Below are 24,726 nucleotides of genomic sequence, written 5' to 3'. Positions count from 1 at the left end.
TGATTGCTAGGTGGCCTAGTTTGTGTAAATATAATGTGTTGGTCTTCTCCATGTTCTTTTGGGGTTTTATTGTTTACAAACTTCTTTTTATATTGAGAAAAATAGCCAAAGCATCTTTGACAAAATATTCTGCACCAGGCAAAAAGATCTGAAACATAAGCTTGGGGGCCCCTCTTGAAGTTGGGGGGGGGGTCTTGAACTACACTTTCTTTTGTGTTCCCCTTCCTCTATTTCCTATTTCAAACAAGATCTGTCCTGAAAACTAGATTCCTGCTCCCTCTTCTTTCCACCTTTGTACCCCCCAAAATAGACCATATACCTATACGTTTAATTTGTGGGGTATCTGTGATTAAGTGATTTGTGCAAAAATCCTGAAGAAGCTAAGATCACTCCATCCCTTGTTCCCAATCTCGAGTCATGTCCATTCCTTGATGTGATTCATGCTAAACGGACTGATGTATTTGGATGGATTAAGACCAACTCCACGGGTAGAGAGAAGCAATGAAGGGGGCCTTCCATGTAGAAGGTGGGACTGGGAGACCACGAAAGGAAAGATGAATGTATATCCAAGTCACTCAGGAACTTTTATGCAGGTGCAAGAAACTTATGTCAAAGTAGCCACAAGATTGTTTAATAGCAGACGGACGAATGTAACTCCATGTTTACTGCTAGAAACCAAAGCTTTGTATGAAATCTTGAATTTATGGGGAGGGAGGGAGGGAGGGTAGAAAAGCATGTACCCATCTGTTCTTTTCCTCATCCCTTCTTCTCATTCCTGAACTGCAGGAGACATAGCCCCTCGGGCTTTGGAGACCCCATCTGGGCAGTGTTTATTTGATGGCTGATTTTGCTGTGCCAGGTACTTCCTTTCCCATTTGCTATCATTTTGTAACACACACGCTGACCCTTTTCCCTTCCTTGTTTTCCTTGGGAATATACAATGAATAAAAACTTATTGGTACTGAAACTGTCATCTTGGTTGATATTTAAGGCGCCTTCCTCCTACCGTTATTTCCACCTTCTTGGATTGGGACTCAGAAGTCATGAGAAGAACCATTAAGTTTTCGGTTCAGCCATTTTCTTAGGAGTGAATCTTGAAAGTTCAGTCTTTTTAGCACCTCATTACAGTGGATTTTTGTTTCTAGTTAAGGCCTCTTGTCCTTTCCTTGGAAGCTGCCACATTCAAGAGGGGATTAAGGGCTTGGCATGCATAAGAATGGGGTTGCCTGTGCCACTAGCTGGGATGAAAGGATGGGGCCATGGCTTGGGGCATGAGACCCTAATAATACTTTGTCCCTTGCTCCTCAAAGCCCTTTACAAATCTTAATTAATTAACCCCCTGTAGCAACCCAGGGAGGGAAATACTGGAAACTGGGGAAAGTGAGGCCAGAGGAGATACACTGACTAGTTACAAACACATGTTAACAAGTTCGCTAGCCTTCTATTTCTTAACATCTAGCTCCCCCCATAAAAAGGAGGGTTTACTTGATTGGAAGCATACCAACTATCACACAAAGTACAAGAAACCATTAACAAAAACAAGGATAAGAAGTTTACTATGCAATGCAGATGATGGTTCCATCCCTGGGTCAAGAAGATCCCCTAGAGAAGGAAATGGCAACTCACTCCAGCATTCCCTGGGAAATCTATCGGACAGAGGATCCTGGCGAGCTACAGCCCATGGGGCTGCAGAGTCAGACACAACAGAGCAACTAAACACTCCAGGGACTTCTACCAAGTCAATGCCGGTCATGCTGCTGCTGCTGCTGCTAAGTCACTTCAGTCGTGTCCGACTCTGTGTGACCCCATAGACGGCAGCCCACCAGGCTCCCCCGTCCCTGGGATTCTCCAGGCAAGAACACTGGAGTGGGTTGCCATTTCCTTCTCCAGTGCGTGAAAAGTGAAAGAAGTCGCTCAGTCGTGTCCGACCCTTAGTGACCCCACAGACTGCAGCTTACCAGGCTCCTCCATCCATGGGATTTTCCAGGCAAGAGTACTGGAGTGGGGTGCCATTGCCTTCTCAGAAAGCCGGTCATGGAAGATGTTAAAAGCAGCAAAATACTGGATTTCAGTAAATGGTTTTCCTCCAAAATTGAAGTAATCAGATAGGCAACCTAGACGCCAAGCAGGAAGGATGGAAAAGCTTAAGAAATTTCATGGATGGGTTACTCATCTCTAGCGGGCTTTGATCATTTCACTCAAAAATAACCCTTTTATCATAAAGAGTGGAAGACAAAGTAATGAATTGGGAGTTATGACTGCAGTATCTCTTGCTTCTTTGATGACACTGGAATCGAAAGTTAGAAACAGGAAGGTTCTTTGAAAATGGTAGTTTTTGTTTTCCCTCCTTTAATTTTGAGAAAACTAAACTCCCAATTCCTTTTGTGAGTTAGCAACTCGAATTCCTTCAGCCCTTTTCGTTAAAGGTTTGATACAGAAAGAATACCCCTGATTTTTCTGTCAGGGTTAGCTGATGGGCTTACAGTTTAGAAGCCATTCTTAAGCGGAGTTCTTTCTGACCTTAATCCTTTTTTTTGAGTTCCTTGGGTAGGTCCTACGAATGCAAACCCTAAAATGTGTGTGCCTTAAAGTCAGCACAAAATGGATTGAGGTTAAGTGTCTTGTGAGACTAACGAGAGACAGGAACTTCGCAAACGATTAAATCCACTAAATAAGACAAAATGGTGTAAACACACGCTTTTTAAGACTTGTATCAGATTTAAAGCCAATTCTGCAGCCTTACAGTTAGCAGAACACTGCCTTACCCCTTTATCTCAGCAGTCCTAATCTGCTGCTAGCGGCTGAGAAGTCGGCATTTCTGACATGACGCTCCCCTAACTCCTAATTCCTGTCCTGTAACCGGACGGTCTACAGACTTAGCGGCTCTCTCAGGTGGTCTGGATCTCGCCCTCCCCAGCAAGGCCCCTGACACTTGGCCCGGAACCGAGTCGCCCGCCTCACAGCGGAAAGCCCGGTTCTCGAATTCGCCTCACCCCAGCCCGCCCCCAGGCGTTTGAACGGCCAGGAACGCCCCCCTCGTCTCTCCTCCTCCTCCGACCGCGCAAGAGTAGGCCAGGGCTCCGCCCCTTAAGTGACGGAAGAGGCGTGTCCCAGCGCCCAACGATGACGTGTTCTTCCAGCGCCACGTCGTGAGGAAGTGTCGGTCCGCTGGAGCAGTTGGAAGGTGCTGGCGGAGCTTGTCAAGGTGCTGGATTCAGGGTGAGGTGGACTGGAGGAGAGAGATTGACTGGGCAAGAGGCAGCTGTGGGACAGGCAAAAGGGACAGTGGAAGAGACAGTGAGAGAATAAATAATTGGGAAATCTCTAGGTCAGGAGGTAACGGGTGCAGGGTTGAAAGCGTTGTCCACCTGGAGCACCGAGGGAGGATGGAAAAGGAACAATGGGGAAGGATCAGGATGTAGGCGCTACGATGTGGCAGGAAGCAGACGTTTTGAATAGATGTTCAGAAAAAGGCAGTGCAGACACTGAGGGAGAAGGGAATATAGCAGCAAGCTCCACCAAGCCCGTGGAGCCAAGAAAAGGCCTCTGCCCTCAAAGTCCTGTTGTCTTATAAGTCTGGGTGGAGAAAGACTAGAGGTTTAGGCCAGTGCCTTTGCGTTCTAATGCTGACTGCTCTCTACCATTTTTGGTGAATCCCTGCAAGTCAAACGTAGTTGTTTGCCGGCGTGGTGACTTATGGTTCTCTTTCTTGTTTATACAGAGTTACCTGGTTGGTGTCTAATCGTCCTGTGCTGCTTCTCCGGGGCAAGAACTATGTCATGGGTCAAAGAAGGAGAGCTGTCATTTTGGGAGCGGTTCTGTGCCAATATCATAAAGGTGAGCAGTGGCCCACAGCACCAGCTGGCCTTTTGGTTTGTTGGGTAATCTTATATCAAAACCTGTTATTAAAACTGAGTGATCCCTGACGTTTGTGGATTTGTAATAGAATTTAGCAATGTTAAAGAATCTTAGAATTGCGAGTCTACGTTTCTGGCAAATTATTGCCCTAACTCCCGCGTTTTCAAGAAACCCAGAACCTCTTGGTGTCACTGGGCACCACCGGCTGTTAGGTCTTCCTGAAATTTGTTTCTGTAGAACTTTGATCGGTCATGCCTAGTACTGTCCTCTGGGTTTAGATAAAATAACTAATCTTTCTTTGATGTGATGGTAGAGCATAATGGTTAAGAGTTTGGGTTCTGGAGGCAGACAACTATGAATGAATGTCCTATTCTGTCATGTACTAACCATGTGACTTTATATGGTGGTTTTGAGGATTAGATGAAACTGCATAGAAAGCACTCAGCAGCGTGTCTAGCAGTTTTTAATTACTATTGTTGGGGGTGCCTTTCAGCCATTTGAAGACTCTAATCACTCTGTTTACTACACTCCATGGTTCCCCCAGATCTTCCCTCAACTTTTTCTCTAGGAATCACAGCAAAGTTATATCCTCTGCATTGAAAGGTTTGAGATTGGAGCGAGTCAGTTTGGTTTCAGCCCCAGGCTGCCAAGCAGTGGGTAGCAGTGAATTTATGAGTAAGCCTTGAACCCCACCTCCCCACACACAAAAAATGCCAAGTGATCTCAAGCAGTGCAGGAAATGGAAAGCATCTCCTTAGGGAATCACTGCAGTCTTGTGTTGGGAAGAACAAACTTCATGACTTTATTGGAATTTTTGGAGGGGGGTGCCTCTATGTAGGGCGGAGAAGGGGATGGCACCCCACTCCAGTACTCTTGCCTGGAAAATCTCATGGATGGAGGAGCCTGATGGGCTGCAGTCTGTGGGGTTGCTAGGAGTCGGACACGACTGAGCGACTTCATTTTCACTTTTCACTTTCATGCATTGGAGAAGGAAATGGCAACCCACTCCAGTGTTCTTGCCTGGAGAATCCCAGGGACAGGGGAGCCTGGTGGGCTGCCGTGTATGGGGTCGCACAGAGTCGGACACGACTGAAGCAACTTAGCAGCAGCAGCAGCTCTATGTAGGGGCAAAAATAGAAAATGTCAGAGAGTTGCAGGGGAAGCAGTCTATGAAGAAACCCTCCAGTGAGGGAAAATAGTCCAAGGAGTGAATTTTTGCTATAATGGACAATGTAAGGCTGCTCTAAGCCAGATAAGAAGTTTTGTTTGCCTCCCAAATGCCTTTCTTGTTTGTTTTGAAGTGGCTCCTGACATTGAAATTTTTATAAAAATCTTGAGTGTCTTCTCTTGTGAAATAAGAAGATCCAACAATTTTAGGCCTCTATTTCTGTGTGACAGGACTCAGATGGAAGTGGATGCCTGTTTTATGAGGAGGATGCCCTCTACATTTGACCACATCCATCATTATCTTTCCTGTGTCTTCCAGTTGAAAGCTAATGAAACCGAGCTGGTGGTTAAGGGCATATAGTTAAGACATGTACTCTGAAAGCACATAGACCTCATTCTGAATCCCCACTTTATCTCTTCTTAGCTGTGTAACTTGTGCAGGTCACTTGAGCTCTCTGAGCCTCAGTTTTCTCATGTGTAAAATGCAGATAATACTATTTACTTCATATGTTTATATGATGAGAAAAAAGCTAAGGTGAAGTATAAAAAAATCCAGCATAGTACTTGACATTTAGTAAGGGCTCAGTAAACACATAAATAAAAATAAATAAAAGTGCTTAATGCTTATGTATTGAGCAAAAAAGTACCACATACCCAATTCCCTCCCTCAGGACTTTTACCATATGACTCAAGCCTGTCAGCTTGGCATATTGTCTCCCTCTATCTCTGAGTAGTATGTGATGTGTCTGTTTGTCTTCTTATTTCACAGGCAGGCCCCATGCCCAAACACATTGCGTTTATAATGGATGGGAACCGTCGCTATGCCAAGAAGTGCCAAGTGGAGCGGCAGGAGGGGCACTCACAGGGCTTCAACAAACTGGCAGAGGTGGGTGTGGGAGGCAGAATCAAGGGTGAATGGTCTGGGGAGAATTGGATTATAGCTCAAAAACCAAGCCCTGAGTTTGCTGTGGTTTGAGAGTGCTTTTATAGCTGTTTGTTTTCTTCCTTGCTAGCTATAAGTCTCATATCAACATTCACAAAAAATTAAATCGTCTAGTGAATCATCACAAAATATTAGATATAAGAGCAAAATTGTCTCCTCTTACCACTTTAATCAACAGTTTATATTTTTCTGTGCCTCATCCCAGTCCTTATAGTATGTTCAACATGACTTAACATCCGTAAAATTATATCTATAGCTTTTGAAAAAAATTATTTTTCAGTTCAGTTCAGTCGTTCAGTTGTGTCCGACTCTTTGCGACCCCATGGACTGCAGCACACCAGGCCTCCCTGTCCATCACCAACTCCCAGAGCTTACTGAACCCATGTCCATTGAGTTGGTGATGCCATCCAACTATCTCATCTTCTGTCATCCCGTACACCTTTCGCCTTCAATCTTTCCCAGCATCAGGGTCTTGTCAAATTACTTAGTTCTTCGCATCAGGTGGCCAAAGTATTGGAGTTTCAGGAATACTGTGTTGGTTTCTGCCATTTATCAACATAAATTAGCTATAGGTATACATATGTCCCCTCCCTCTTGAACCTCCCTCCCACCTCCCACCCTTTCCCACCCCTCTAGGTTGTTATAGGGGGTTTGGGTTCCCTGAGTCACACAGCAAATTTTCACTGGCTATCTGTTTTACATATGGTAGTGTATATGTTTCTATGGTACTCTCTCCATTCATCCACCCTCTCCTCCAACCCCCCGCCCATGTCTGTTCTCTATGTCTGCGTCTCCATTGCTGCCCTGCAGACAGGTTCATCAGTCATTTTTCTAGGTTCCATATATATGTGTTAATATATATTTGTTTTTCTGACTTTCTTCACTCTATATGATATGCCCTAGGTTCATCTACCTAATTAGAATTGACTCAAATGTGTTCCTTTTTATGGCTGAGTAATATTCCATTGTGTATATATACCACAGCTTCTTTATCCATTCATTTGTCTGTGGACATCTTGGTTGCTTCCATGTCCTAGCGACTGTAAATAGTGCTGCAGTAAACACTGGTGTACATGTGTCCTTTTCAGTTATGGTTTCCTCAGGGTATATGCCTAATAATGATATTACTGGGTTGTATGACAGTTTTATTCATAATTTTTTAGGGAATCTCCATACTGTCTTCCTGGACATACTGGAGTGGGTAGTTGTTCCCTTCTCCAGCTGATCTTCCCAACCAGGGATCAAACCCAGATCCCCCACATTGCAGACAGATTCTTTACCAGCTGAGCCACCAGGGAAGCCCAAGAATACTGGAGTGGGTAGCCTATCCCTTCTCCAGGGGATCGTCCCCACCCAGGAATAGAACCAGGGTCTCCTTGATTGCAGGCGGATTCTTTACCAGCTGAGCTACCAAGGAAGCCCATGATAGTTTTATTCCTAGTTTTTTAGGGAATCTCCATACTGTCTTCCATGGTGGCTGTATCAATTTACATTCCAGCTATTACTGCACCAATAGTCCAAGAGGGTTCCGTTTTCTTCACACCCTTTCCAGCGCTTGTTGTTTGTAGATTTTTTGATGATGGCCATTCTTACTGGTGTGAGGTGATATCTCATTGTAGTTTTGACTTGCATTTTTCTAATAATGATGTTGAGCATCTTTTGATGTGTCTATTAGCCATCTGGATGTCTTTGGAGAAATGTCTGGGTAGGTCTTTTGCCCACTTTTTGATTAGGTTGATTGTTTTTCTGCTATTGAGTTGTATGAGCTGCTTGTATATTTTGGAAATTAATTCTTTGTCAGTTTCATTTGCTATCATTTCCTCCTGAGGGTTGTCTTTTCTCCTTGTTTATAGTTTCCTTCGCTGTGCAAAAGCTTTTAAGTTTAATTAGGTCCCACTTGTTTATTTTTGTTTGTATTTCCATTATTCTAAGAGGTGGGTTATAGAGGATCTTGCTATGAATTACATCATACAGTGTTCTGCTTATGTTTTTCTCTAGGAGTTTTATAGTTTCTGGTCTTACATTTAGATCTTTAGTCCATTTTGAGTTTATCCTTTTACATGCAGTTGTCCAGTTCTCCCAACACCACTTATTGAAGAGACTGGTCTTTTCCTCATTGTATATTCTTGCCTTCTTTGTCAAAGACACAGTGCCCATAGGTGTGTGGGCTTATCTCTGGATTTTCTATCTTGTTCCATTGGTCTATATTTTATCTATAGCTTTGATAACCTTGTTTTTTCTTGACATTTGGGCAAGTATTTTTCTAGGTTCATATATAGCCTTTCTACCTGTATGTTTTAATGACTGTGGAACATTTTATCCTGAGGATCTGACATGGTTTGTTCAGCTGCTCCACTGTTATTAGACATTATAAATGGTACTGGGCTTCCCTGTTGGCTTTGACAGTAAAGAATCCACTTGCGATTCAGGAGACTCGGGTTTGATACCTGGATCAGGAAGATCCACCAGAGAAGGGAATGGCTACCCACTCCAGTGTTCTTGTCTGGAGAATCCCATGGACAGTGGAGCCTGGTGGGCTACAGTCCATCGGATCACAAACAGTTGGACATAACTGAGCAACTAACACTTCCGCTTTTCACTTTGATAAATGGCACTGATTTAGAATAAATTCTTAGATGTGACCTTTTCAGAGCAAAAGTAGGGGCTAACTACCCATCCTGAGATTGAGGTGTTTTTCAGGACACGGGCCTTTAAGTGCTTAAACTAGGAAAAGTACCAGACAAACAAGGACATGACTCCCACAAAGGTCATCGGCATTTTATGGTTTTAATGCCTATTGCAAATTGGGAAACATTAAATTTAACGATAACAATGGACTGTGTTGATCTTTGTGAAACTAGCTCGCGGATCTCAGCTTCCTGGCACAAGAATACAGCCAGCACAATGATACTTTTTGCCTTGAATGAGTGGTTGTGGAGTTCTCTCCAACATTGTGGAGTCCAGGTCTGTTGACCTGATGTTTCTCTTTTGTGACTAGAGGCGGTTTTGCTCTAGTGCTTAGGAGCTTAAGCTCTGTGGTCACTCAGAATTCTTCTCTGTGACCTGCTTTAAGTTACATAGCTTCCCTTTGCCTCAGTTCCTCCATCTATAATATGGGGAAATAACATAAGGATTAAATAATATGCGTCAATGAAAAGCATGTGGCACATGCTGGCGTAAAGGAAGTGCTCAAAAATTGAAGCTGTTATTAGCGTCTTTACTGACTGAGGTCAGTGGTGGGCTCCAACCCGAAGGTACCCACTAAGTTCGCTGCCTGGTAAGGTCTTCAGGGCCCACGCCTATTGGCAGTTAATGTGTTTGTGTGTCTGATAGCGAATTAGAAAGGTGGTTCTTCAGCTTTATTTCTTCAGTTCTGTTTGAATGTCTTCTACCCCTTGCCTTTAACCTCTAGGCTCCCTGTCTCAGCACTGCTGTTCTCAGCTCCAGTTGGTTCTCCACCTTTAGTGGCACTGGGTTAGAGAAGTACCAGAAGTCTGAGTTTAAATTTGAGTTTTACTTCTCTTTTCATTGAGGTGTAGTTTCATTCAGGGACATGCACAAATTTGGGGTTTTGACAGTTTCACTCCTCTGTCTATTCCACACCCCTATCAAGATATAGAGCATTTCCATCTTTCTAGAAGGTTCCTTTGTGCCCCCTCCCAGTGAAACCCTGTGCAACCTCCTCTTCCTCTCTACGGGCAACCACTGTTCTAATTTCTGTCACTCAATGTGATGAGTATTTGCTGTTCTAGAACCTCACATAATGGATTCATACAGTAGAGCTGTGGACTTTTGATACATTTCTTCACTTTCTGAGCCTCAGTTTTACTATCTGTAAAGTAGGCATGAAAACAATAAAGCCTTTCTCAAAGGGTTGCTTGAAGAATGAAATGAAATAATGTATGTGAAGACACTTTGGAGACTTAAATGGTACACACTTGCGCAGTCGTTGCGTGTTTTCTTATAACTCATCAGCCTCTCAGTCTTCTGGAATAATGATGCTGTGAGTGGTACTACCTGTGTTCTTATGTACCTTTAGCCACCTGGTGAGGGATGGATTGTGATGCCGTTTCACAGATAAGGAGATTTAGGCCCTGAGAGGTTAAATGGTATGCCAGCAGTCACATAGCAAGTGCATGATGGAGTCAGGGGCTAGGACCTAGAACTTTACTCTCTCAGCGAAGAGTTCTTTCCAGTAAACCACAGCAGCAGCAGCAGCATAATAATACTCATTAAGTTCACATTTTTCAGTCTCTCGATTGGTGGCTTTCTGCTTGTTTGGTTCCCTATTCTGGTATTATCCTAGCTCTACCCAGAAGGAAAAAAGTCTGTCTCCCACTTCCAGCACTGAGTTGGGGCTGAGGCATGCCCCATTTCCCTTCCTGGTCTTCCTGTATCCTAGCTCCTTGCCTTCTCCCCCTCAGACTCTGCGTTGGTGCTTGAACTTGGGCATCCTGGAGGTGACGGTCTATGCGTTCAGCATCGAGAACTTCAAACGCTCCAAGAGTGAAGTAGACGGGCTAATGGATCTGGCCCGGGAGAAGTTTAGCCGCCTGATGGAAGAACAGTAAGATGCTGTCAGAGGGGAGCGTGTGTCCTTCCACCAACCTCCAGCCTTATCCTAACCCTCAGCTCTTTTTTCTGGGGCTAGTTAAGGAACTCTCAGTCTTTCTGCTGTTAATAAGACCTCATCAGTGGCAACTATGACAAGCTAGTTTTTCTCTTTTTTCAAAGGAATCATTTATTTGAGGGTATAGAGGTATTTCATAGAATTCAAGGACAAGTATGGCCAGCCTCAGGTAAAACTGAAGCCAGGAATTGAAATCCATTAGGTAATGGATTCTAAACGCCTCCTTGGACATTTACTTCTTTTGCTCCACAGATTACCTTTGTCTGCTTCAAGAGCACAGCCCATAATGAACTAAAACCCTAGTTGGCTCTAGCTCTAAGCAGCCCACCTTAGATCAGAGTTCTATCCCGGGACTGGTAAGCCGTGACCAGGGGAGTAGAGTGAGAGAAACTTTGAAACAGTCATTTTCTGTAGTGCAGCCTTCCCTAAAAAGCTACTACACTTCCCTGTATATTCCCTGGGAAGGAAGGATGATGCACAAAAGGCCTTTCTGGGGATGAGTCAGTACTAGTCTCATCTGTCATTCTGTTTAAGCCTTAACTTAGGGAGCAAAGCCAGAAGGGGACGAAGAGGAAGTTTGGTGGAAATTATTTGCTTCTAAGTGTGGAACTCTCTGCAGCCCGGACTGCCCCAAAGTCTTCATTACAACCATTCTCTGCCCAGCTCCTCCTCACTCCAGGACCAGGAAGATGAGAGAACAGAATACTTAGAGCTCTAGCAGAGCTGGGCCTAGGACAGTTCTGTCATTTCTGTCCCTGTGTGGGTCTGGGTGAGGGGAGAGTAGCCAGGCTTCTCTGTCCATGTTAAGATATGAGACTCTGGGCCACAGACATTACTGCCTCCTTTGTGGCTCAGAAGTCACACCCAAGGGACTGGGGACAGAGGTAATGGGGATACATTTCAGGTGTTCAGATTCTTCTGTATTTCACACTAATTTTGCCTTTTTAATGTGCTTATACTGTGTGTCAGGCCCTGAGCCTAATGTGCATTCTCGTTTAAAATTCACATTATCCTGTGAGAAAGGTATTATTATCCCAGGTATAGAAAGGAAGAAAGTAAAAACCAGAGAAGTTTAAGTGTGTATCTTGGGTTGTGCAGCTATCAGACAGACCGAGCCAAAACAGACAGAATCTTGCTGACTCTGGAGCTAAGCTGTTGTCTACTATACTGCACTGCAAGAGACAGGAGGTAATCTTACAGTTCTTAAAAGGTGCTCCTGAGATTGTTCTAGTCAGTCAGTAGTAGAGGACATGGTCTTAGGTTCTGAAGTCCTGGAGAGAGCAATAAGAAACCTTAGTGGTGGTTTTCCTATAGTGTGCCACAGAACCCCGGTGTTGAGAGGGGTGGGCGTGCAGGGACCCAGAGGGAACAGGGTATACAGTGCTGCTTTGTGTTTATCTGTCTTATATATGGGGCATCTATTTCAGATTTGATTCAAAGAAAGAGTAGTTTGGCTAAAAGAAGTTTGGAAAACCGCTGGTTTAGTTTGGTTTCATCAGTTGGGAAACTAACCCTGGTGGAAAGAAGAGAAAGGTTTGCCTAAGGTCACACAGCAAACTAGTGGCAGAACCAGGCTGGGAACCCAGATCTCCTGGCTCCTTGCCAGCACTTTCACAACTCCTTCCCTGTAGACATCCTTCAGGTCACGTGCACTTTCCCAGTGTGGCACTTTCCCAGTAGGCAGAGATGGTTAGCACCACCAGTTTACAAAGTAAGAGGCTCCGCGAGGCTAAGCAGTTATGCTAGCTCAGATAGTAAACAGTAGCACTAGGGCTTGAATCTAGGTATTCTTTCTCTTTTTTGGCCACATCCCAGGGCATGCGGGGGATTAGTTCCTTGACCGGTGGATGCACAGAGTCCTAAAATCTGGACTGCCAAGGAATTCCCAGATCTAGATACTCTTATTCAAATATTGCCTTGATTTTGAGTATACATTTGTCTACTCGCACTCAAGTGGGTTCTCAAAACTAGGTGATTAGATCTTGCTTCACTCTTGGAAGAAATGTGATTGAGCATTGCAGGGTGGAAAGGCTGTGGGTGCAGCCTTCAACTCTGGATCAGGGTTCTCCAGAACCTGCCAGATAGCCTCGCCCCACAGTATACTTCTTGTTATGGAGCTCCTGTTTTCCAAACATTAGTCATTCTGTTTCTCCTTAGCATTCCCAAGTTTAAGAAGCTGACTAGGAAACAGTGAGTTCATGCTCACTCTGCCATTTAGGAGTTACTATATGGAGGCAGTGTAATGTCGTGATTAAAAAGGCCCTAGAACCAGACTGCCTTGATTCAGTATCTTGACTTTCTACTCACCAGCTGTCTGACCTTGAATGAATTAACCTCCCTAGGCTTCAGCTTCTTCATCTGTAACAGGGGAACGACAATGGTGTCTGCCTCAAAAGTAGATGTAAGGATGGAATGCACGTAAAACGCTTAGACCAATGTCTGAAAAAGTGAAAGTGAAAGTTGCTCAGTGGTGTCCGACTCTTTGTGACCCCATGGACTGTATAGTCCACGGACTTCTGCAGGCCAGAACACTGGAGTGGGTAGCCTTTCCCTTCTCCAAGGGATCTTCCCAACCCAGGGATTGAACCCAGGTTTCCACATTGCAGGTGGATTCTTTACCAGCTGAGCCACAGGGGAAGCCCAAGAATCCTGGAGTGGGTAGCCTATCCCTTCCCAGCCCAGGAATCAAACCGGGGTCTTCTGCATTGCAGGTGGATTCTTCACCAACTGAGCTATCAGGGAAGTGCAGACCAATTAACAAACATATAATTAATGTTAGATGTTGCTATACTTACATTTCACGAGAAGTTAACAAAAGTAACCGGTAATACAACCCCTGCCCTTGAGTTTGTTTGCCTGTCAGAATGGGACAGATAGCATAGAATCCGTGTGATGCAGCTTGCCATCAGGGACACCTGAGGCAGTGTAATATTTGGTAAAGAAGTTTTGGGTTCTCAAATCAGACAGACCTAGGTTTCAGTCCAGACATGGCTCTTGATGGTTGTTTGACTTTGGGTAATCCCTATCTGAGCCTCAGCCTATTCTGTCTGAGCCTCAGTTTCCCGCTGAAGAACAGGGAATGTACTAAACTCCTTTCACAGACATTGAAGGCATGCAATGAAATAATACATGTAGAATGGTGCCTGACACACAGGAAAGCACTCAAACTGGTAATTGAGTATTATCTAAGCACTTTGCTCTCTCCAGCTCAGCAGGTGCTCTATCCCAACTCCCAAACCTGCCTCCTTTCCCCCCTGATCAGGGAGAAACTGCAGAAGCATGGGGTATGTATCCGGGTCCTGGGTGATCTGCATTTGTTGCCCTTGGATCTCCAGGAGCTGGTTGCACAGGCTGTGCAGACCACCAGGAACTACAACAAGTAAGTTTTCAGATTTTTCCCTTAGGAGCCTGTATTAATCTTTGACTCCATCTAACTTTAGGGAGACTTCCTGGGCCTTTCTTGGTCTGCATTTGGTACAAGAGGCAATAAGGACTTGGTTTTGAATGCTTAAAAGCGTCTTCCTTCAGCTACAGGGCAGATGGAGATGTTTCTGCAGTACCTTGTTACATGTGTGTATGTTCACACGTGCAGTTTCTTATCTTCATCCTTCATGGGCCTTGCCCCCTCCTATATAATACATATATATACACACACACACATATTTAAGTATATAAATATATATATATATTTGTGCATGTATATATATGTGTGCACTTATTTACATACATATAATGTGTATATATATACATATTTAAATATATGTTTGTGTTTGTGTGTATTTTTTAATTGACAGAGGATGGGATAGGAATGTATCAGGCATTATCCCTGTCTCTGAAGACAGATCCCTCAAGAAATTCTCTTTCTGTCCCACTGCTTTAACCAATAGATGTGATGACCTGGGGAGGGCATGCTGATGCAGTTGGGAACAGAGTTTAATAATCCAAACTTCATTATGTGTGGCTTTGCAATGTAATGTATATTTGGCAGTGGATTTTTTCACATCAGATTTCCTTCCTATTCTTCCCTACTTGTTCTAATAATCACAATGAATTCACATCCTCTGAAAGCTGGGTGCTAGCAGAAGGCAAGAAGATTAAGTGAATAATAAGGATCAGTTAGTATTTTTCTTATTACAAAACTAATTTGTTTTTTCCCAAGGAAAATAGGAAAACTCAAAAAACGAATAATCTCACCTTTCAGAGGTATCCATGGTTAACCTTTGATGTCTGTTCTACCACAGAGGGGGTGCTCTGTAATCGGGAACTCTGCTTCTTACTCCCTGTCCCTCTTGGTAAATTATTCTGTTCTTCCCTTCTTAGGTGTTTCCTGAACATCTGTTTTGCTTACACATCCCGTCATGAGATCAGCAATGCTGTAAGAGAGATGGCCTGGGGAGTGGAACAAGGCCTGCTGGATCCCAGGTACCCACAGTTGTTCAGCATGGTGACTGATAGGGCAAGCAGGCATGCACCGAACCATAAGAATCCCTCCTAAGTCATGTACATGGGTCAGAAGTCGCATAAGGAATGTATGTGGAAAGATTCAGGTGAGGGTGATTCCCCTCACTTAGAGTTTCAGGATGACTTCTTATAGCCTGCTTTAGAATTTCTCTGTGTTTGCCACATACCAAGAAGTTCCAGAAAAATGGCATAGCAGGATAGCAACACTATGGCGTGCAATAACCATGATGCCCTCCTGGCCCTTTGGCAGAGTTTTTCTAGGAATGATTTTTTAGAAATGCAGCTTTTGGAGGGTATTGTCCTTTAGGCCTGTCATGTTACAGTTCATGCAAGACTCAGGTATTTTTCAAAAAGACAGTTGTTGATCATTAACAACGTGGTGGGATTTTTAGAGCTGGGAGAGACTTTGGAAGCCATCTGTCTGCTCAGTCTCTATTATGAGTGTAACCTTTGGTAATAATATTAGTAAACTAACAACAACAGTAGTAAAATAAAGTAGAAAAAAAAACAAACCCCAAGTAATATGCTTTGTATTTTATTAAATTAATATTCTTAAGTGTAAGAGATTTGAGTCTTTTCTCCATTTTATAGATGAGAAAACTGAGCTCACATTGAAGTGACTTTCCCAAGGTCATTCTGCTAACAAGTGCCAGAGCTGGGACTTCTATCAAAAACTGTCTTGATTACAGAGTTTTTTCCCTGACATATGGGGTCTTGGGACCCAGGAATTTTTCTGACTCCCCTCTTGGATATAATTTTACTTTCCTGGGAAACTAAATTAAAAATGAAGAAGTTTCTCAGTGAGAATGAAATTATATAAGAAGAAAAAGAGATAGTTTTTAAGGCTATTTTAAGAATCCCTCTTCTCTCCAATAGCTGAATGATCTTTCTGTGCTACATAATTTATTCATTCAATCATTCATTCATTCATTAAACAGATATTTTTTAAGTGCCTACTAAAGGCCAGGCACATTGCTATATACAGAGGATATAGTGGTAAGAATAAAAAACATGTATTTCCTGTTTTCATGGAGCTCTGGCAAGGGAAGGAAACATTGTCAAGATCATACAAGTCAGCATAAAATTATATTGATGCTATGCGTGATAAAGGCATTGGTGTGTGGTTTAATAAGAATTTATACTTAAGAGGAATGGACCTGGCATGGAAGGCTCTCCAAAGGAAATGAATGATAAGTGACCTCCCAAGGGGATGGGAGGATAAGTAATAGCTGGGGAAAGGGGCAGTCGTGTGAGGAACTTGTTAGTTGCACAAGTACTGTTGGGAATAATTCAAGTAGAGACTTGGAAGGGAGCTTAAATTATGGTGGTGATGGTGGAATAGACCAGAGCACATCAAGAGTAATGCAGTCGATCAAATTGAGAAGACTTGGTGTTCTGCCTCTGGGAAAAGGGTGTGTTATGGTTGACTCCAGGTGGGTGTTATGGGTGACTTTGACTTATGCAACAGAGGACAGTGGTGCCCTTCACTGTGCTGAGAACCCTGAGAGGATGCAGTTTGAGGAAGAAGGTCAGGAGTTTGGTCTAGGATATCCTGTAGTTGTTGAGCATAGATGTCAGGGCTACAGTAGAGGGGAGGGGTGGGGACTGGGGTAACAGTGTGGTAACTGACGAAAGAGAGGGCCTAAGGAACCTAAGGAGATTCTAGAGTGAGAAGAAGAGAAGGCCTTGGATGGAGTTTTGAGAAAAGTGGCTCGGTAGAGGAAAAGGAGCCTTAAGGGGAAAAGAGAATGAACAACCAGAAAGGTTGAAACAAAAGGGCTGCCAGTATTATAGAAACCAAGTAAAGAAGGTGTTCATCAGCGCAGGTGGGGTGGAAGAAACAGTGTCAAACAGTGTAGAGAGGTCAGCTAGTATGTGGATTGAAAATTAGCTATTAGTGGGAAAAATGAAGATACAGGTTAAGTTGGTAGCATGGGGCTGGGCAGGAAGATGAGCTATAAGCAGATGAGGGATATAGGAGTAGATGCAAGTTACTGGTAATTTTCTGATTCTTGGATGATTCTGTAGTTGTTCATTGTATTCTTAGTGCTTTACAGTTAACATTTTATGCATTTACAAATATTTGTGCTAAAAAGAAAAGAAGCCATTTAGCAAGCAGATTTAATATGCCTTCATGCCTGGGACTAGAACTCTGATCTCGCCTCCTAGTGCAGTATGATGTATATTCCTCCCACAATGCATAGCCACTGACTTCCTGCTTTTTGCCTAGCAAGTTTTCTCATATCCATTTTCTCTACCCTGCATGGTTTAGTAACTTGCCTGTGTGGGTTAGTCATGCAGACATGGCGTGGGCTGGGCAGGTTACTCGGGCAAGGAGGCTGTCTCTCAAACCACCAGTTCAGGAAGCTTGATGTTCAGCTCAGATTGGGCTGATCAGGGCCTGAGGCAGTGCTCTTTATGTTCTTCAGTTTTGGCAAATCCATATTTATAACAGAGAGTCAGTGAGTTCACTACAGCCAGGCTCTACTCTTCTCATAACTGGAATTTTTCTGTTCTCTCATTACCACTATTCAGCTCCTCATTTTCCTTTCTTCCAGGGTATATATATATTTTTCTAGCAGCCATATTAATAGATTGATTTTTGAGTCTCAAATTACAGAAGAAGGAACTAGGTTGAGCATAAATGATAGTTAATAAACTCTTTGGAGCAGGTCTTAACACTCTGCAGCCCTCTGTCTTCCCCTTAAAACAATAATATTAATAATAATTGCTAGTGTTTACTAAGCATTTTCTGTGCAGCCAGCACTTGATAAGTAATCCACGTATATACTTCATTTAATCCTTAGATAGATGCTTTGAAGTAAATACTGTTTTTGTAAATTGAACCTCGCTATGAGGTTAAATGGGGCTTCTTTGGTGGCTTAGTTGGTAAAGAATCTGCCTGCAGTGCAGGAGGCCTGGGTTTGAACCCTGGTTTGGGAAGATTCCCTGGAGAAGGGCATGGCAACCCACTCCAGTATTCTTGCCTGATGAATTCCCATGGACGGAGGAGCCTGGCGGGCTACACAGTCCATGGGATTGCAAAGAGTCAGACATGACTGAGCGGCTAAGCACAGCACAGCATGGGGTTAAATAACCAAGTTCACATCGTTGACTAGGATTTCCAGCCTGGCTCCAGAGCCTGTGCTCTCTTTCACTGTGGTATACCAACTGCCTTATAGGAAGGTTGAAGTAAGCAATAATAAAGTATAAAAATAGAAATTAATATCTAATAGTTATCAGATTTATGAGGCAAGCACGAGACTGAGTTTATCATGCCTAGTCTGGTCTGATTTTCATATAAGGTAGTGACTGTTACTTGTCCCACTTTATAAGACCACTCATGTTGTTTAGTCACTAAGTTGTGTCCGACTCTTTGCGACCCCATGGACTGTACCCTGCCAGACTCCTCTGTCCATGGGATTTCCCAGGCAAGAATACTGGGGTGGGTTGCCATTCCCTTCTCCAGGAAATCTTCCCGACATAGGGATCGAACCCACATGTCCTGCGTCTCCTGTATTGGCATTCTTTACCACTGTGCCACCTGGGAAGCTCTGCTAAGGTTTAAAAAAATTAGTTGGAACTTCCCTGGCAGTCCAGTGGTTACAACTGTGCTTCCACTGCAACGGGTGTGGGCTCAATCCCTGATGGGGGATTAAGATATCACATGCCATGTGGCACAACCAAAAAATTGAAAAAAAAAAAAAGATTAGTTGCCCTGCCTAACCTAAAGTCACGTGAACTAAGTGGAACAGCCTGGACTCCACCTCAGTTGCATCTGCTTCCATAGCCTATGTTCTTCACCATCTTCTTTATAAACTGAATGCTAGAGAAATGTACTATGGTATTATCACAGGGCGCATTTCTGAGTTTGTACCTTCTAGAAAAGGGTCTGTGTTCCAAGATGGTACTGAGAACACAGTGACACGTTCTTACTCTCCCTTACAGGCCATTCACTGTCTTGTTGATACTCACCATTGCCAGGCATCCCTTCCCACAGCTGATGTCGTATCTCCATTATAGGTTTTTAATTAATTTTATTTTAGGTTGGCCATATCCTGAAATAAGTAGTTTACTAGGGAGGAGCCATTATCTTGTGGAATATTTGTACCAATATCCTTCCAGAAGATGTTTTACTTTTTTTTGTGATCAGACATGCATAATGTAAATTTTACTGTGTTAACCATTTTTACTATAATTCAGTGGCATAAAGTATAGTCACAGTGTTGTATAATCATCACAACTGTTTCCAGAAGTTTTCCATTATCCTAAATGGAAATACTTCTTTTAAAAAGAATACAACCTCCCCCCAATATATGCATACTTTTGTAAAAGTCAGAGGTAATCATTAGAGAAAGTTTGCAAGCTATATAAAGATGAAACTTAGATCTCCCAGGATGGGACCCTCAGCAGCAACCCTGGTAGCTGGTTTCTTTTTCTGGCCATGCTGGCTCTTTGTTGCTGCTTGGGCTTTTCCCTAGTTGTGGTGTGTGGGCTTCCCATTGCAGCGGCTTCTCTCACAGCCGAGACGGAGCTCTCGGGCTTCACTAGTTACGGTTCCCGGGCTCTACAGCACAGGTCCAGCAGTTAGAGTGCACAAGTTGTAGCACACCAGCTTAGGTGCTCTGAGACGTGTGGAATCTTCTCGATCCAGTGATTGAACCTGGGTCTCCTGCACTGGTAGGCAGATTCCCTGCCCCTGAGCCACCAGGGAAGCTGCTTGGTAAAGTTTTGATTTGAAGTATTTCCTTCTGAGTCTTCTTGTGTGCTTATGTGTGTGTGTGTGTTTAAATACTGTGTTGATCTTTTCAGGCAAGCTGTGACAATGTCTGTTACTTGTGTTTGAGTTCTAGGTTGTTTGAAAAGGTACATAGTCAAATACGTTTTAGACGTATTTATATTTGGAAAACCAGTGTATATTTATTTCTGAGATCTGTTTTCAGTGGGTCATTGATTGATTTATTTGAACAAGTCTTCCTCTGTCCTGGCAAAGTCCTCTGCTAGAAGAACAGGATAAGGGCTTGCCCTCAAGCAGTTCACAGTCTGGTGTGTGCACACTAATATGTAATCCATGGTGCCATGTACCACAGTAATGGATGTGATATGCAAGGCACAGAGCTGATGCTGACAGAAGTGGTGATCAGCTATGGTTGGGAGTTCAGCCAGAGTCATCTTTTAAAAACACTAATCCAATAATGACATAAATATTTTTAACAGAAGAAATTACCCTGTGAACAGCTTACAACCTTAATCATGCTTTGTTTGTTTAATGTTGTAATATGAGCACTCTTCCATGTCCCATGTTTTTAATAATTCTTCCCTTTATTTATTTGTTTATTTATTTTTGGCTGTAACAGGTCTTAGCTGCAGCATGTGGGATCTTTCCCGGTGGTACACAGGTTCAGTAGTTGTGGCTCACGAGCTCAGTAACCTTGAGGCATGTGGGATCTTAGTTCCCTGACCAGGGATTGAACCCTCATCCCCTATATTGGAAGGTGGATTCTTAACCACTGGACCATCAGGGAAGTCTCCTTAATAATTCTTCATATCATAATTTTTAATGGCTACAGAATATATCTTGCTTTAATTTACTTAATCATTTTGCTGTTGGTTCTATAAGCTATTTCTAATTTATCATTATTACAAATAGGGCTACAATGAAATCTATGGCCTTAATTCTTATGTGCATTTTGGATTTTTCCTCAGGATCTGGGTCTGGATGTGTCTGTTTCACCTTATTTTTGCCAAGATTTTTATTTAATGTAAACTATTCTAATTTTATAGGTAAAAATTGGTATTTTACTTTTCTTTCATGGAAATTATTTCTTAAGATTTTTCATGTGGCCAGCTAATACCATATAGTTGGTAGATTTTTCTTGGCCAAAGCACAGATATTCTGTTTTCATTTTGTCACTTTTGTCTATACCTCCTTAGATTTCTCTTCTTTTTGAAAATAATTCTGCCCACTGCATGCAGTAGACAGAACAAACTTTTTGCAGAGACATTTGAAATTCAGAGGGCTTATACGGGGATCCCAAGTCCCCCAGCATGGTGGTAGGTCTGGAAATAATCTTTATTCTTCTTATGTATGTAGCATTTTATAGTTCCTAAGGTACACTCAAATCTGTATTTCACTTGAGTTGACCCTCACAGTAACCTTTAAGTAAACAGTACAAATGTGCCTATTTCAAAAACAAAGAGAGCTGAAAAATTGTTGATTGTACAGATTTTGCCTTTTTTTAAAAAAATTTTGGCCATACCACACAACGTGCAGAATATCAGTTCCCCAACCAGGGATTGAACCCTGCCCACAGCAGTAAAAGGGCTGAATCCTAACCACTAGACCACCAAGGGGGCTTCCCTGATAGCTCAGTTGGTAAAGAATCCGTTTGCAATGCAGGAGACCCCGGTTCGATTCCTGGGTTGGGAAGATCTGCTGGAGAAGAGATAGGCTACCCACTCTAGTATTCTTGGGCTTTCCTTGTGGCTCAGTTGGTAAAGAATTCTCCTGCAATGTGGGAGACCTGGGTTTGATCCCTGGTTCAGAAGATGCCCTGGAGAAGGGAAAGGCTACCCACTCCAGTATTCTGGCCTAGAGAATTCCATGGACTGTATAGTCCATGAAGTGAAGTGAAGTGAAGTGAAGTCGCTCAGTCGTATCCGACTCTTTGCGACCCCATAGACTGCAGCCTGCCGGGCTCCTCTGTCCATGGGATTTTTCCAGGCAATAGTACTGGAGTGGATTGCCATTTCCTTCTCCAGAGGACCTTCCCAACCCAGGGCTCGAACCCGGGTCTCCCGCATTGTAGACAGACGCTTTACCGTCTGAGCCACCAGGGAAGTCCGTCAGACACAACTGAGCGACTTTCACTTTCAGACCACCAGGGAGTTCCCATGTTTCAAATTCTTGATGAGAGAATTAAAATTATGCTGTCAAGACAAGACTCGGGGACTTCCCTGGTGGTCCAGTGGTTAAGAATCCACCTGCCGATGCAGGGGACACAGGTTTGATTCCTGGTCGAGGAAGATCCCACATGCCCCAGGGCAGCTAAGCCCCCGTGTCAAAACCACTGAGCCTCCGTGCCTCAGCTACTGAAGCCCACATGCCTAGAGCCCATCCTCGGCAACACCAGAAGCCAATGCAGCGAGACGCCTGCACACCACAGCTAGAGAGCGGCCCCCGCTTGCCGCAACTAGAGAAAGCCCGTGAGCAGCAATGAAGACCCAGCACAGCCAGAAATAAATAAGTATTTTTTAAACCGGACAAGACTCAGATTATCAGGGAAATCTGAACCAGAGCCCTTCCTATTGCCTAGACATAAGTGGATATTATTTCTCATATGATTGTATAGAAAATAAAGCTGTGGTTTGTAAAATGATGACTGAGAGATGGACTTACCCAAAGACACACAACTAGTAAGTGTAAATCCTTGTTCTGAACACTCAGCCCAGATAGCTCTGCTTTTTTTTTTTTTTTAAATAATTTTTATTTATCTGTTTTTGGCTCTTGGTTGCTGCACAGGCTTATCTCTAGTTTTGGAGAACGGGGGCTGCTCACTGTGGTGGCTTTTCTTGTGGAGCAGGGGCTTAGAGCACAGGCTCAGTAGTCGAGGCACATGGGCTTCGTTGCTCCACGGCGTGTGGGATCTTCCCAGATCAAGGATCGAACCCGTGTCTCCTGCATTGGCAGCCAGATTCTTTACCCCTGGGCCACCAGGGAAGCCTTTCTGCTTTTTTGACTACACTCCCAGAAAAATGTTCCCACCAAGAAATTTTGTCTTCTAACCTCTTCCCGAGATGCAACTCTTACCACTTGGAGATTCTAAATTCTGCCTCTTGGTGCTTGGTAGGATAGGTAAACAGCATTCCTAGAACCACCAGATACCAGTCTTGCAAACAGAAAAGTTTACCTTAAGATAAGTACTCCCAGTCCCCATTCTTCCTTCATTCCATCTCCTTTCTGAGTGTCTGTCTGCTGGGAAAAGTAGCTCTTATCAAATATAAGAGGGCCGATCATTTTGCTGTTTTTCATATCCTATGTGGATTTTTTGCAGTGTTTCACTGTCCATATGACTTAAATTTAAAATTTTTATCTATAATAAATTCAAACAATAGCCAAAGTATATAAACTAAAAAGAGATAGTCTTTCCTTCTTATCCAACCTTCCAGAAGTAATCACCATTAATAGTATGGTGTATGCCTTTTTAGATTTTGTTTGCATGTATCTATGTTTATATGTATTCACAGGGGTGAGTGTTTCTGTGTGTGTATATGTGTTTTCCACACTATTTTTTTATGAAACTTCCTTTTTTTCATTTAATGTTATGTCTTAGACATCTTTCCAAATCAGTACACTTAGGTTTATCTTTATTAAAAACAGTAGCATAGTATTTAATCAAATTGCAAGGTCCTAGGGTATATGCATTTTATTATTACTACTTTTTAATTTATTATTTATTCAGTTCAGTTCAGTCGCTCAATCGTGTCTGACACATGCGACCCCATGAATTATAGCACGCCAGGCCTCCCTGTCCATCACCAACTCCCAGAGTTCACTCAAACTCATGTCCATTGAGTCGGTGATGCCACCCAGCCATCTCATCCTGTCGTCCCCTTCTCCTCTTGCCCCCAATCCCTTCCAGCATCAGAGTCTTTTCGGATGAGTCAACTCGTTGCATGAGGTGGGCAAAATACTGGAGTTTCAGCTATAGCATCATTCCTTCCAAAGAACACCCAGGACCAATCTTCTTTAGAATGGACTGGTTGGATCTCCTTGCAGTCCAAGGGACTCTCAAGAGTCTTCTCCAACACCACAGTTCAAAAGCATCAATTCTTCGGCGCTCAGCTTTCTTCACAGTCCAACTCTCACATCCATACATGACCACTGGAAAAACCATAGCCTTGACTAGATGGACCTTTGTTGGCAAAGTAATGTCTCTGCTTTTGAATATGCTATCTAGGTTGGTCATAACTTTCCTTCCAAGGAGCAAGCGTCTTTTCATTTCATGGCTGCAGTCACCATCTGCGGTGATTTTGGAGTCCAAAAAAATGAAGTCTGACACTGTTTCCCCATCTATTTCCCATGAAGTGATGGGACCAGATGCCATGATCTTCGTTTTCTGAATGTTGAGCTTTAAGCCAACTTTTTCACTCTCCTCTTTCACTTTCATCAAGAGGCTTTTTAGTTCCTCTTCACTTTCTGCCATAAGGGTGGTGTCATCTGCATATCTGAGGTTATTGATATTTCTCCCGGCAATCTTGATTCCGGCTTGTGTTTCTTCCAGCCCAGTGTTTCTCATGATGTACTCTGCATGAAAGTTAAATAAGCAGGGTGACAATAGACAGCCTTGACATACTCCTTTTCCTATTTGGAACCAGTCTGTTGTTCCATGTCCAGTTCGAACTGTTGCTTCCTACCTGGATATAGGTTTCTCAAGAGGCAGGTTAGGTGGTCTGGTATTCCCATCTGTTTCAGGTTGGTGCAAAAGTAAAAAAAAAATTGCAGTTTTGCGTTGTTGAACTTTGCTGTTTGATATTGGAATATATTCTCAAATAAATATGGTTATGTTATACATCATTTTAATGCACATTTCTAGCTTTATGTTTTTTTGCTAATGACATTACTTGCTGTTTATATTTATTTTAGACTATAGAAATGATGTTAGAC

The 24,726-nt window shown here is 43.1% G+C and overlaps 1 protein-coding gene across 1 annotated transcript in view; it reads left to right on the top strand.

Annotated features, from left to right (window-relative positions):
- The first annotated feature begins 3,173 nt into the window (after positions 1-3,173).
- Positions 3,174-24,726, top strand: part of DHDDS (dehydrodolichyl diphosphate synthase subunit) — a 34,351-nt gene continuing 12,798 nt past the window's right edge. Inside the window, exons 1-6 of the mRNA XM_068967910.1 lie at positions 3,174-3,205; positions 3,722-3,837; positions 5,795-5,911; positions 10,393-10,535; positions 13,861-13,977; positions 14,919-15,020. Coding sequence (XP_068824011.1) covers positions 3,775-3,837; positions 5,795-5,911; positions 10,393-10,535; positions 13,861-13,977; positions 14,919-15,020 — 542 coding nt within the window. The 5' untranslated portion in view covers positions 3,174-3,205; positions 3,722-3,774. The remainder of the gene's footprint in view (positions 3,206-3,721; positions 3,838-5,794; positions 5,912-10,392; positions 10,536-13,860; positions 13,978-14,918; positions 15,021-24,726) is intronic.

This window comes from Capricornis sumatraensis, chromosome 3 (genome assembly GCF_032405125.1).
Source record: "Capricornis sumatraensis isolate serow.1 chromosome 3, serow.2, whole genome shotgun sequence".
Lineage (NCBI taxonomy): Eukaryota > Metazoa > Chordata > Mammalia > Artiodactyla > Bovidae > Capricornis > Capricornis sumatraensis.
This window is presented reverse-complemented; position numbering and strand designations above follow the sequence as displayed.